Genomic DNA, 13,232 nt, shown 5'->3' on the forward strand with positions numbered 1-13,232 from the left:
TTAGGGTCTCAACCCAGCAACGCATTTAAGCACCTTGGGAGTACCCACATGCTTAAAGTTAAGCATACGCTTAAGAGCTTTGCTGAATCAGGGCCTTACGCTGTAAATTTAAAATCATTGCAAAGAAAATATGTATGCGTTATATTGATGTGTGTCATTTTCACGGAAGCAGCACACATTTAAGGCCCAACCCAAAGCCCACTGATATCAATGGGAGCCAATCCACTGGCTTCAGTGTGCTTTGGATCAGTCTCTTAGGTCCAAATCTTGGTCCTAGTAAATTCAATAACAAAATATAAATGATTTCTATGTGAGTAGGATTTGAAGTCAATGCATTTACATAAAAGTGTTTGCAGAAATGGGGCTCTATAATGCAATAAGTAGGTTGATGGTACTGCTGTCTGTAATAGAGTGACTACTGTTTTGTTAAATGTATACTTACAATTAGACAGATTATTTTGATCTTCCAACAGCATTACAACGTTTTTGTTCAAATCAATAATGTCGTCCCACAGAACTGTGTGCATGTTGCACAGTTGTGGATTGTTGCTGATTTTAACTCCTCCATTAAGAATTTCTGCAAAAGAAAAACAGGACAAAAATGAAGCAATTGCATGATCGCTCTCTTTCTTCCTTCATGAAAAGGAGATAAACACACTCATCAGATGCCATGTTAATGGAAAAGGACATTCTACAATATCTTATTACACTTGAAAGAAGGCATAACTAACTGTCGAATAAGGGTCGAATAAGGGTCCAGTACTGCAGCCTTTGCACATCCAACCCTCTTCCCCCCAAGTGAAGCCAATAGAAATTATGGATGTGCACAAAATGCAAAACTGGGTGTCAAAACCAAGTGGCTGAAATTTTCAAGAGTGAGTTGTGATTCTCGGTGTCTCCATTTCTGGGTGTTCAGATTGAAGCACTTTGAGGTTCTCAACACTTTCTGAAAATCAAGCCCCCTCTAAGGCATCTCAAATTGGCACAAAAAACATCTCTGTTTTGGGCCAACATTCATTACTCTGCAATTCTATAGGGCCTAAGTGGATTAACCCCCGGAGGTCCTAGGCCTATGCATTGTAAAACAAGGAACTTTCCATCACTATCAGTAACCTGGGTAGTTATAAAGTGGGCAGGTATTTGAATAAACTACATTTAACTTCCTTCAGAGTGTCTCATTTGGAACAGGACTCTAAAGGTCAATGCTTCTTAAATGAAGCTTTTCATAAAGATCTGGGAGTTTCCTTCAAATAAAGTAACAGTTCACAACCACATTGTCTGCCCCACCACTTCACCTGATAACCGTTTCATTGGCAGCTCCTTGAGTCCACTGATTTTATTTATATTTGTGTGATAATTGGATAAAATTGCCAGTGCGTAAAAGTTCTCAAAAAGCACGTTTCCTCGGATGATCTGGAGATTGTCCAGTGGAATGCTATCCACATTGTTGAGTGCTATTAACACGTAGCCTGCAACCTCCTGTATGGTCTGAGGAAAATCAGAAGGAACAAAATATTAAGTGTCATTGTGTCAAGCTGTTTCTCTAAGCTGTTTGCTGAGAGGAAAACAAGATTCATTTGAAGAGATTATCACCTCAGAACTCAGATCAGTGACCCACCCATGCATCTCTGGTAACCCACAGCTCTTTATTTTTTTACACACAGGTGAGCTACATTTAATATAATTACTCCCATAATCTCTCTGCATTCAAAAATATTGTAACCTGATAACCAAGCACGAAATAAACTGAGTATTGAAAACACATTATTTCAAAAGCACAAATCTGAGGAAGGATGATCTAGTGCAGGGCTTCTCAAACTTCATTGCACCGCGACCCCCTTCTGACAACAAAAATTACTACATGACCCCAGGAGAGTGGACTGAAGCCTGAGCCCATCCGAGCCCCGCTGCTCCCGGCAGAGGGGCCAAAGCCCGAGCCCCATCATCCTGGGAAGGGGGGCCCCAAAGCAAAGCCCAAGGGCTTCATCCCCAGGCAGGGAGCCTGTAACCTGAGCCCCGCAGCCCAGGGCTGAAGCCGAAGCCTGAGCCCCGGGTGGTGGGGCTCAGGCTTTGGCCCTGAGCAGTGGGGCTCAGGCTTCAGCCCCAGCCAGTCTAACACCAGCCCTGGCAACCCCATTAAAATGGGGTCACGACCCACTTTGGGGTCCCAACCCACAGTTTGAGAACCACTGATCTAGTGTGTAAGGTATCAAACTGGCAGTCAGGAGAGCTGAGTTCTACTCAGGGCCGGCTCCAGGCACCAGCCCAGCAAGCAGGTGCTTGGGGCGGCCAACGGAGAGGGGTGGCATGTCCGGCTCTTCGGCGGCAATACGGCAGTGGGTCCCTCACTCCCTCTAGGAGTGAAGGACCAGCCGCCGAATTGCTGCCGAAGACTGACGCGGCGGCAGTAGAGATCGCGATTGCGATCACGGCTTTTTTTTCTTTTCTTTTTTTCTTTTTGCTGCTTGGGGCAGCAAAAACCCTGGAGCCGGCCCTGGTTCTACTCCCAGCTGTTCCACAACCTTCCTGTGCTATCTGGTTGCACCATGCCAGAAAGCACTTTTTTCAATACATCCAGTAAAATATTTATGTCCCTTTCTTTTCCATTCCCTCCCAACAATAGTTCATTCACTTGTGCATGGACATGAGCACGAGACAAATGTAGTAATGGAAAGTAGTTCATGCATTATTGTCTAGGATTATCCTTGAAGGTCACTCAAAATTATTGTCTGGACAGAACGCAGCTGGCTTACTTGGTGCAGGAACATATTGCACAAGTAATGATGGATGGTGATGTTACATGTCTTGGTTTCTAGTTATTAGGGAGATTACATCTTTTACCAGGTATCACCAAGGCAGTAGAATGCTCCAGCTAATGATAGGTCATTTTCAGTGAAGAGCCATCAACACTGCAGTTTGCTTCACTGGTCTGACAATCCTCAAATTTGGTTATCTTTAGGGCACAGTGCAGAGCTTTTTCCATTTTCCTTGGGAGCATGGGGGGGAAGGGGAGCAGGAGTGCAATACTTTTCCCATTTAAAATAATTACTTTTGAGCAGTGGGTGATGAGCATGAGAAAAACTGCTTGCTAGGTGCTGTGAAATCATTGATACAAGTACAGTGTATCCTAGGGTAGACCGGTATTTTAGAATTCCATTCTGTGATGTCTCTAATTGACAATCAGTAACTATGTGTTTGAACAGGTTTTACATTTGTCACCACATTTTATATATATCTTGACCCTTCACCTTCAAAAACAATTCAATTCCTTAAACAGGTAACTCATCAGACTAGAAAAATATCTCGATTAGGAGTTAACCTCTCTTGAGGTTGTGCACATCTCACCAATGCACATTGTGTGCTGGATCAGAGCAATGTGATTAGCTACACTAACCTTCAGGAATGAAAGATCATGATCGTGTGTCACATATGTGATCTCCAGATTGCCAAGCACCACCTCACAATTGTTATACATCCTTTGCAGGCTGGTGAAATGGTCCTCCATGTTCCCCAGCTGGGTCAGCTTGTTATTTGTTCCTTGGCAAACTGTGGGGAGAAAGAAAGCAGCATGAAACAAGGATGGACACATACAGAATGGGCAGCTACTGTCCAGCCACCTTTACAAGCATTAAATCAGTATAAATGAAGTGTAAGCGCAGATTGTCATGAAAAACTATACCACCTCTCTATTGCGTTTCCCGCTACCTAATAACTGTAATTGGTTAGGAATGTGCAACATTCCTCAAGATTAGAGATAGATCAAAATGAATATCCCTCCATCATCTACTTTTTGTCATGGAGAGAGCCCAGTGGGCAGCTTCTGATTTTGGGACCCCGATCTAAGCAGCCCCAGGAGTTTTGTACCTGAAACAAAATTAAAATCCATGGTGAATGGCCATGGATTTAATGTCATCAACCTCTATTAAAATGGAACCCCGCTCCAAAAAGGGACTAAAAAGGATGGTGTGGATTTTTATGGCATTGAAATTTGCTCCAATTGCTGTTGTGGGAGGGTAGGTGGGTTGTCTTTTCCTCTAAACTCCCAATGCTACAAACTTATCAGACTGTGTCCTTCTAATGCATCATCTTCAGAAAAAAAAATACTGCAGTTCAAATTAGGCCCTTGTTTATACCTGTGCAACCTCACAAGGCAATCTAATAATGCTTCACAAACGTAATTAAGGGCATAATTTGGCCTAGGCAATGTATTACTGATGATAAAGAGGCAATATACTGATGATGATGCAAGATAAAGACCCAGCATTACTTTCAGATCCCAGCTTTATGACTGGAAGTTAGAAAAAAAAAATTAGATTTTTACTTGTGTATTAAACACATTTGTATTAAATTTACTGAGACATGGAACCCCAAAATGCTATGCCTACGGTCACTCTTCACATTAGAACACATGAAGTCAGGAATTTAGAGCCATCAAGTTCTTCCATTCCACTGAACAGAAGGGAGTGCTGACTATTAGCTGTTCAGGCTTGCTGCTGCCAGCCTCACATTCTGCTCAGCTGAGGCTGACAGAAACCCCATAATGCCTTGTGCATTAGACAGGGAGCCCTAGGCATTTCCAAACAACTGTGCCCTGTAAGACCATTAAAAGAAATATAGGGCTTCCTTCAGTTCCAGCTCAAAAGTAGTAGAAGCTGCAGGCTTATGACTCCATGCCACAACCTGGGGGTCAAAGAAGGTCCTGTCCCTCAGAAGAGTCTTTATGGATTGGGGAAACGACATATTCTGAATGGCCTGAAGCTCCTTTCTGGGCTGCTTTAGGCAAAGCCAGTGACCACCTGACACATGCTCAAAAGCCAGAGGTGAGAGATACGAGGGTACACAGTGAGGGCAATGGAACATATTGAGTTTATTGAACCCCAATTCTCCACGCAAGCCGACAGGGGTTGTTTTGCTGCCTGCCCCTGCCAATCAAAGCTGCAGGATTCAGCTTGGGAATCCCAAACAAACTGAGTCCTGCAGGGTTCACACAGCTCTAGCCCATGATAAACATTTGGATGCCTGATTGATGAGAGAGTTGTACTGACATACTTTTGCCTTGGAGCACAAAAGTACTTAATGATGCCTAAGTCTGCATTTTCAGTGGGGAGCCAAGTGGCTCCACACAGAGCACTGCTGAGGTTATGTATGTTTAGGATGGGGCAAAGGAAAAATTAGTACTTGCTTGGCATTCTATTATCCCCTTTTTAGCAAAACTAGTGGAACTGTCAAAAATTTGCACCAGTGCATTTAACCATAACAAAAGAATGGCACTTCAAGTGCTTTTGTGTGAAATGCTTTGTCATCTAACTGTTCAATTCAGTATTACATAACAGAACCCTCTCTGACCACTCCCTACCCCCACGCCCCATTCATCCCATCATTCCTCAGGTTATTTTTCCATAGCTAAAATTAAAACATATCTCCGTACCACACCAACAAAAGTGAGAGAAGTAGAACGGCGCATGAAACAATACACATTCAAACACTGTGAACACTTCGGTGCCAGCCACCTTACAAATGCAGATCGAGGGCCAATTCTGAGCTCACCCATACTGTTGCAAAGCAGGAGCGACTTCATGTACACCTCTAGCCCGATATAACGCGAGCTGATATAACACGAATTCGGATATAACGCGGTAAAGTGGCGCTCCAGGGGCGGGGGGGTGAGGGGGGGGATGAGTTTTTTTTGTGCTTAGGGAAGAATCAATACAAGCTAAGGAAACAACCAGGATGTTAGAGCCAGGGATGCAGAAACGACACCTGTACAAGATTCACTCCACAATGGATGTTTTTGTAATAGAAAGAATAGCCTAATAAAGCAGAGCTAAAAATGAACACATTTTTATTTTTCAGTACAGTGATCACCATTAAGGAGTTATCCTTTACCCACAGCCAGCACAAAATGATATCAGATACCACACTACTTTGCCTATATTTAAAATAGGTGATTGGCTCATGTATCACAGCGATAAGTATAGGATAATATGGTGGTATGTGATATTGTTGTGTGGCAACTGATAGCAAACTTTTTAATAGGGTCCACTATAATTACATAATGTAAACCTCATGTCACTGAACTGTTTCAGAGTGGTAGCTGTGTTAGTCTGTATCAGCAAAAACAAAGAGAAGTCCTTGTGGCACCTTAGAGACTAACAAATTTATTTGGGCATAAGCTTTCATGGGCTAGAACCCACTTCATCAGATGCATGAAGTGAAAAATACAGGAGCAGTTATAAATACATGAAAGAATGGGGGTTGCTTTACCAAGTGTGAGGTCAGTCTGACGAGACAATTCAATTAACAGCAGGATACCAAGGGAGGAAAAATAACTTTTGAAGTGGTAAGAGAGTGGCCCATTATAGACAGTTGACAAGAAGGCGTGAGTAACAGTAGGGAGAAATTAGTATTGGGGAAATTAAGTTTAGGTTTTGTAATGACCCAACCACTCCAAGTCTTCATTCGGGCCTAATCTGATGGTATCCAGTTTGCAAATTAATTCCAGTTCTGCAGTTTCTCATTGGAGTCTGTTTTTGAAGTTTTTGTTGTTGAAGAATTGCCACTTTTAGGTCTGTTATTGAGTGACCAGAGAGACTGAAGTGTTCTCCTACTGGTTTTTGAATGTTATGATTCCTGATGTCAGATTTGTGTCCATTTATTCTTTTGCGTAGAAAGTGTCCGGTTTGGCCAATGTACATGGCAGAGGGGCATTGCTGGCACATGATGGCATATATCACATTGGTAGATGTGCAGGTGAACGAGCCCCGGATGGTGTGACTGATGTGGTTAGGTCCTATGATGGTGTCCCTTGAATAGATATGTGGACAAAGTTGGCACTGGGGTTTGTAGCAGGGTTTGGTTCCTGGGTTGGTATTTTTGTTGTGTGGTTTGTAGTTGCTGGTGAGTATTTGCTTCAGGTTGAGGGGCTGTCTGTAGGCGAGGACTGGCCTGTCTCCCAAAGTCTGTGAGAGTGAGGGATCGTCCTTCAGGATAGGTTGTAGATCCTTAATGATGCGCTAGAGAGGTTTTAGTTGGGGGCTGTAGGTGATGGCTAGTGGCATTCTGTTACATTCTTTGTTGGGCTTGTCTTGTAGTAGGTGACTTCTCGGTACCCTTCTGGCTCTGTCAATCTGTTTCTTCACTTCACCAGGTGGGTACTGCTGTTTTAAGAATGCTTGATAGAGATTCTGTAGGTGTTTGTCTCTGTCTGAGGGATCGAAGCAAATGCGGTTGTATCTTAGAGCTTGGCTGTAGACAATGGATCTTGTGATGTGGTCTGGATGAAAGCTGGAGGTATGTAGGTAAGTATAGCAGTCAGTAGGTTTCCGGTATAGGGTGGTGTTTATGTGACCATCGCTTATTAGCACTGTAGTGTCTAGGAAGTGGACCTCTTGTGTGGATTGGTCCAGGCTGAGGTTGGTGGTAGGGTGGAATTCCTCGAAATCTTGGTGGAATTCCTCAAGGGCCTCCTTCCCATGGGTTCAGATGATGATGATGTCATCAATGTGGCGCAAGTAGAGTAGGGGCGTAAGGGGACAAGAGCTGAGGAAGCGTTGTTCTAAGTCAGCCATAAAAATGTTGGCATACTGAGGGGTCGTGCGGGTACCCATAGCAGTCCCGCTGACTTGAAGGTATAAATTGTCCCCAAATCTGAAATAGTTGTGGGTGAGGACAAAGTCACAAAATTCAGCCACCAGGTTTGCCGTGATGATATCGGGGATGCTATTCCTGATGGCCTGTAGTCCATCTTTGTGTGGAATATTGGTGTAGAGGGCTTCTACATCCATAGTGGCTAGGACGGTGTTTTCTGGAAGATCACCAAAGGATTGTAGTTTCCTCAGGAAGTCAGTGGTGTCTTGAAGATAGCTAGATAGCTATATGTTTAAGGTTACTTACGGTCTTTGAACCACACACACAATTCTCATTGATGTCTACACAGTGTGTGAGAGGATCAAGAGTAATACGCGTCCCTTTCATATTTGCTTCAGAACTAGATTGTTTTGTTGATTGAAAAATCCCTTAATCAGACAAGATATTTCAACTCTGATTTCAAACTTCAGCATCCCCAACTTTTACATGTTTAAGAAGTTGCCTTGAGTCCTTTTGACTCAAGCATGAGAACTGTGAATTATCACAGGAGTCATACGATGGGCCTCTCCCACCACAGGACAGTCATATTAGAAAGGCAGAGAGATGGAAACACTACTTAGTACTGAAATACACTGCAGAATGTGTCATTGAGTTGAGATTTGCTATGGAGATGTACAAGCAAAATTTTGTCCTTTTGTTTTCCTCGGCCAACTGAAATGATATCTCTTAAAACTTCATATTAAAGAACCTGATTCTCAGCTGGCATAAATGGGTGTAGGTGGAAGATCTGACCCTAAAATGGTGTGCATTTAAAATGATCTCTTTGCACCCAGTCCAATACAGATGATCAGTAGCAAACAAAGCTTAGGTTAGGCTACTTTGGCTCCAAGACTATCAACCTACACTGATCTTCAGAACTTGACACACAATAAGCAGGACTCTCCCCTAGAGGAGCACTCATTCATGGCACCCTGCCTGTGTTCACTGACCAACAAAGTATTCAAGAATTTTAAATCAGCCACTGAAATCACAAATATTACTGAGTTAGTAGTTCACCTTTCAGAGATTTACATTAACGATCTCTGAATAAGTTAATTTATGTCTTTTTCTAGCTTAAAGGTAGTTTGGAGCTCTATTAGAACTGACAAAACTGGCTCCAAATCCCATTGTACCATTTTACCAAGATATCTGCTGCGTGTCTGCCAACAAATGATTGTCAGGGCTTGAAAATCCTGCCTGTGGCAAGTAAGGACACCTAACCCATCAATTTCTGCAGAATCTACTCTTTAATTTAAAAAAGTACATTTCTAGTTCTTATGGTTGCAACGGAAGCCTTCCAAAAGAGAACCAATGAAGTGCAGTTTTCCTGACTCTGCAGCAAAACAGCTCTGTGCATCTGCTGCTGCTGAGTGGGTGCAGAAATCAGCAAGAACCTGGTTGATTTCATTGGTGCTGTATAAGCTCCTGTGGAAAGGGGGGATGCTGACAAGAATCTTCTGATTTCCCTCTTCTGATGCCTCTTGTGAAAGCTACAGGGAACCTCAGATGCTGGAGCTGGTCAATGGGAAGACCCAAAACACAGAGGCTGGAGAGTAGCAGATATCCCTGTAATAGTCTCAGGGGATGGAAAAAGAGGGCGAGAGCGCTCCTTTTTCCCTTCCAGCACCAGTGCCTGGGTGGTATGGACATGTATGAGCACAGGCCTGATACAAATGATGGAGCTTCAAAACAGGGTCCAGGGATAGCATTCTGATAGGCATCCCAGCACCCACTTCCTTCCCAGCATTTTGGAGGTAGGGAAAGATTTGACAACTTTCAACACAGATTGTCATAAGCCATGGATCAAAACAAGAACACCATCAGCCTCAGAGGAGCACAGAATGACACAATACTGCAATAAAGATTTCCCCCAAGCAAGGGTATGTAGTCACCTGCTGTAAGGAAGGGAACTGTTTGACACTCTTTGGGAGGCCTCAGCCACCAGTGTTCCTAGTGATAGTAAGAGGTTTAGGGCCATCTTATAGCAACTTTTCCTTGACTTCTGTTTGCACAGAAGATACAGGGCAAGATCCTCAGTTGATGTAAGTAGATCTAGTTCTACTGAGTCCTCTTTATGCCAATTTACACCAGCTGAGGATCTGGCTCATCATTTTTGTGCTGGGTAAATTAGGTAAGAAGAATAATTAAAACCAAAACAACCCTCCCTGCCAAACCCACTAAATTACTAATTTTTAAAGAAGCACTTGAAAAATTTCCCAAATAAAATGTTTTGAAAGAGAGGGAAATGGCGTAGTAACTTTTTATGAATAGTGCCATTAATCTCCAATACTTTGCTTTATACTCTGAGAAGACAAACCCTATCATTTTCTGAATGTGATGCTGTCATTTTAACTCTGTTCTAAAACATTCGTTTTGGCCAGAGAAGAGAAAAAAAAGTTTTTATTATAATAAATTTGTGAAGACTAAACAATACATCTTGATACTCTACATCTGTTCGATTATAATGGAGTATAATGTTGTCTCGTCCACAAAAACCTGGATTTGTGAAGGACATATACACAGACAATGCAGGATTCATGTCTCTAAACAGAGATTTCAGCAGGATGCATGTGTGAGAGAGAAATATACAATGAATTAACCTCTTGAAATCTGGATGTATTCACATTCTCTTGCACTCAGAGGGACAGATTTTGATCCCACATACACCCTTTTAAAGAATTAAGGTAAGACCACTGGTGCTTACATGTTTAAAACATCAGTGACAGTACTGATCTCTTTTGGGATACCTTATATACTGTGCTAGATACACTTCCATACACAGCCCATATGTGTAAACTTTCACTTATCCTAAACAGTTGCAGCATTCTGTATTTATAAAGGGCTCAAAAAAAAAAAAAAAAAAAAAAAAAAAAAAAAAAAGAGATATTTCCATATCAAACCTCTGAGTCACAGTGTTCCTCCAAACATTAAGAAAGCTGAGATCCAGATCTGAACTTTGAGGCCTGGGCTAATCTTTAAAAGAAACAGACTTTTCTTTTTTTTCTGAATGTGAATACAACACAAATATGGCCAGCCTGAATATTTTAGATACACAAAAGTGTTCAGCTGTGATCTGCTGGATTGAGAAGAGGGCTGCAAGTCAGGAAGTCTGGGTTCTGTTCCTAACACTGCCACAGACTAGCTGTGTGATTCTGGGCAAGTCACTTAGCTTTGCTGAGCCCCAGTCACCCCATCTGTAAAACAGCGATAATGAGGCTGTTGATCAGTCTTTGTAAGGTGCCTTGAGACCTACTCAAGGATGAACAATGCCACATAAAATTAAAGTATGATATTCCTTTATGATGTTTTTTTCTCAGAACACTCTGTACTTTATAAGTGCCAAGGTTTTGTGGGTATCTTATTAGGCAATTACATAATTACACTCTAAAATAAAGTATACAAAAAATATGAATTGTCAATAAAATTTAGTAAGTGGAGGCCAATGTAAACACTGAACAACTCCTGCTCTCGTATGCAGCAGCCTAGACATGTACAGATAAGGTTGAAATGATCAGGGAAACAGCTTTTCAAAATGCCAGGTGCAGAATAACATTTAACCCTTATGCAGGAGACCCAAGGACAGTGAGCCCAATTAGCACTGCATAGGCTGAAATTAACACCACCCCAAGTAAGCAAAGATGAAACAGTCACAAGACATCATCCAGAGGTGTCTATTTTATTTAAAATATAAATCAATTGAATTTTAGTGCTTGTGACAGGTATGGGGCTGACAGCCCTGGAGACTAAATTCCTCTGTTTACCCACAGAAATAAATGCAGGTTTCTCTTCCTTGTCCCACCAAGGTGTCACAACCTTGACCTTAAGAAAAGAGCTTAGTCTCAATCCTCTGTAAGACTGTCAGCAAGAGGGCCAATTACTGACAACCGTGGTGATGCACAAAGAAGTGGAGTGAGACCAAATAATTTCATGAAGACATTTTCTAAAGCCTCCAAATACAGAGGGCTTCAGCAAGGCAGAATCCAGCCACCCAATTAAGAGGTTGTCATCTGTAAATTGCTATTTGACTCAAGAGTAATATCCCCATGTGCATTAAAACTCAGAGTTAAAAACTGGTCCCCAGTCCTAATACAAATGGAAACATTTTTTAAATTTTTCAGAAAGTCTCCAATTACTGCAGTACAAATCCTGTTGTGCATGTTTTCCTAAGACCTCAAATGAGCCTTGGGAATGCCATGAAACCAAATTACCATCAATCTCCATCATCTGTTTCAGTCTACATTTTGCAGCTCATGATGCGCAGCTTTCCCCCCAGCTTTGAAACATGACAAAATAAATAATCTAACAAGGTGATTTCAGAGACACTTGGGTCAATTTCCTCACTTCATGTATTACCTATAATCCTACATTACTAGTCCTCATAAATTCATTTATTTTCCCTACAGCATTTTCAGCCTTTATTGAAAGTAACTCAAAACTTGGAGGACAACGGAAGCACATTTCTGTATTCTGCCGTCTACCCCTGCCAAACTATTTACAAATTGTCCTCTCTCTCTCTCTCTGCAAGGGTGGTGGTGGTGGTGGTTGGGGCGGCGGGGGGGGAGAGAGAGAGAGAGAGAGAGATAATTTTGCTTCTGATAGAGTTCAGGATTCTATGGAAGAATAATATCTTCCAAGGCTACTGTTCCAGACATAGCTGCCTGTGAAGGACAGTAGAGATAACAGTACTTTGTGTCCTAATATCTGTGTTGCCTGTAACTGATTCTACTTCTTTAAGAGGGGTGGTGGGGAAAAAATTCAATGAAAAGAAATAGTTTTTCATTAAATGCTGCTCAGTGTGTGTGCACACTCTCAGACATGTATATAATACTGTGACTGTATTTATGTGCGTGTGTGTGTGTCTCTCTCTCCACACCGTGACACATAAGCACAAAAACACACTTTCTGCTTTCTCAACTCCTCAGTAGGGTTGCCAACTTTCTAATCACACAAAACCGATCACCCTAGCCCCACCCCTGCCCCGAAGCCCCTCCCCTCACTCACTACATTCCCCTTCCCTCGGTGGTTCGCTGTCCAACACCCTCACTCACTTTCACTGGGCTGGGGTAGGGGGCTGGGGTGCAGGAGGAGATGAGGGCTCTAACTGAGGGTGTGGGCTCTGGGGTGGGGCCAGAAATGAGGGGTTCAGGGTGCGGGAGCGGGCTCCTGGCTTGGGCAGGGAGATAAGGTGCAGGAGGGGGTGTGGGCTCTGGGGTGGGGCTGGAGATGAGGGTTTTGGGGTGAAGGAGGGGACTCCAGGCTGGGTGGGTGGGGTCCCAGGGATTCAGAGTGTGGGAGGGGGCTGCGGGTTGAGGCAGGGGGTTGGGATGCAGGAGGTGGTACAGGCTCTGGGCTGGGGGTGTGGGCTCTGGGGTGGGGTTGGGTTGCAGGGGGTGAGGGCTCTGGCTTAGGGTGCAGGCTCTGGAGTGGGGCTGGGGATGAGAGGTTTGGGGTGCAGGAGGAAGCTCAGGGTTTGGGGGACACTCAGGTCTGGGGCAGGGGGTTGGGGCTCGGGGATGGGGGGTGGGCTTACCTCGGGTGGCTCCCAGTCAGCGGTGCAGCGGGGCTAAGGCAGGCTCCCTGCCTGTCCTGGCTCTGTGCTGCGCCCC

At 43.4% G+C, this 13,232-nt stretch overlaps 1 protein-coding gene across 1 annotated transcript in view; it reads right to left on the reverse strand.

The window, feature by feature from the left end:
• LOC113407016 (epidermal growth factor receptor-like) overlaps window positions 1-13,232 on the reverse strand; it is a 210,413-nt gene that overhangs the window by 62,808 nt on the left and 134,373 nt on the right. Inside the window, exons 2-4 of the mRNA XM_026654081.1 lie at window positions 3,395-3,546; window positions 1,296-1,488; window positions 443-577 (exon numbers count right to left, since the gene is read on the reverse strand). Coding sequence (XP_026509866.1) covers window positions 443-577; window positions 1,296-1,488; window positions 3,395-3,546 — 480 coding nt within the window. The remainder of the gene's footprint in view (window positions 1-442; window positions 578-1,295; window positions 1,489-3,394; window positions 3,547-13,232) is intronic.

Source organism: Terrapene carolina, unplaced genomic scaffold (genome assembly GCF_002925995.2).
Source record: "Terrapene carolina triunguis isolate 2854851 unplaced genomic scaffold, T_m_triunguis-2.0 Scaffold180, whole genome shotgun sequence".
NCBI lineage: Eukaryota > Metazoa > Chordata > Testudines > Emydidae > Terrapene > Terrapene triunguis.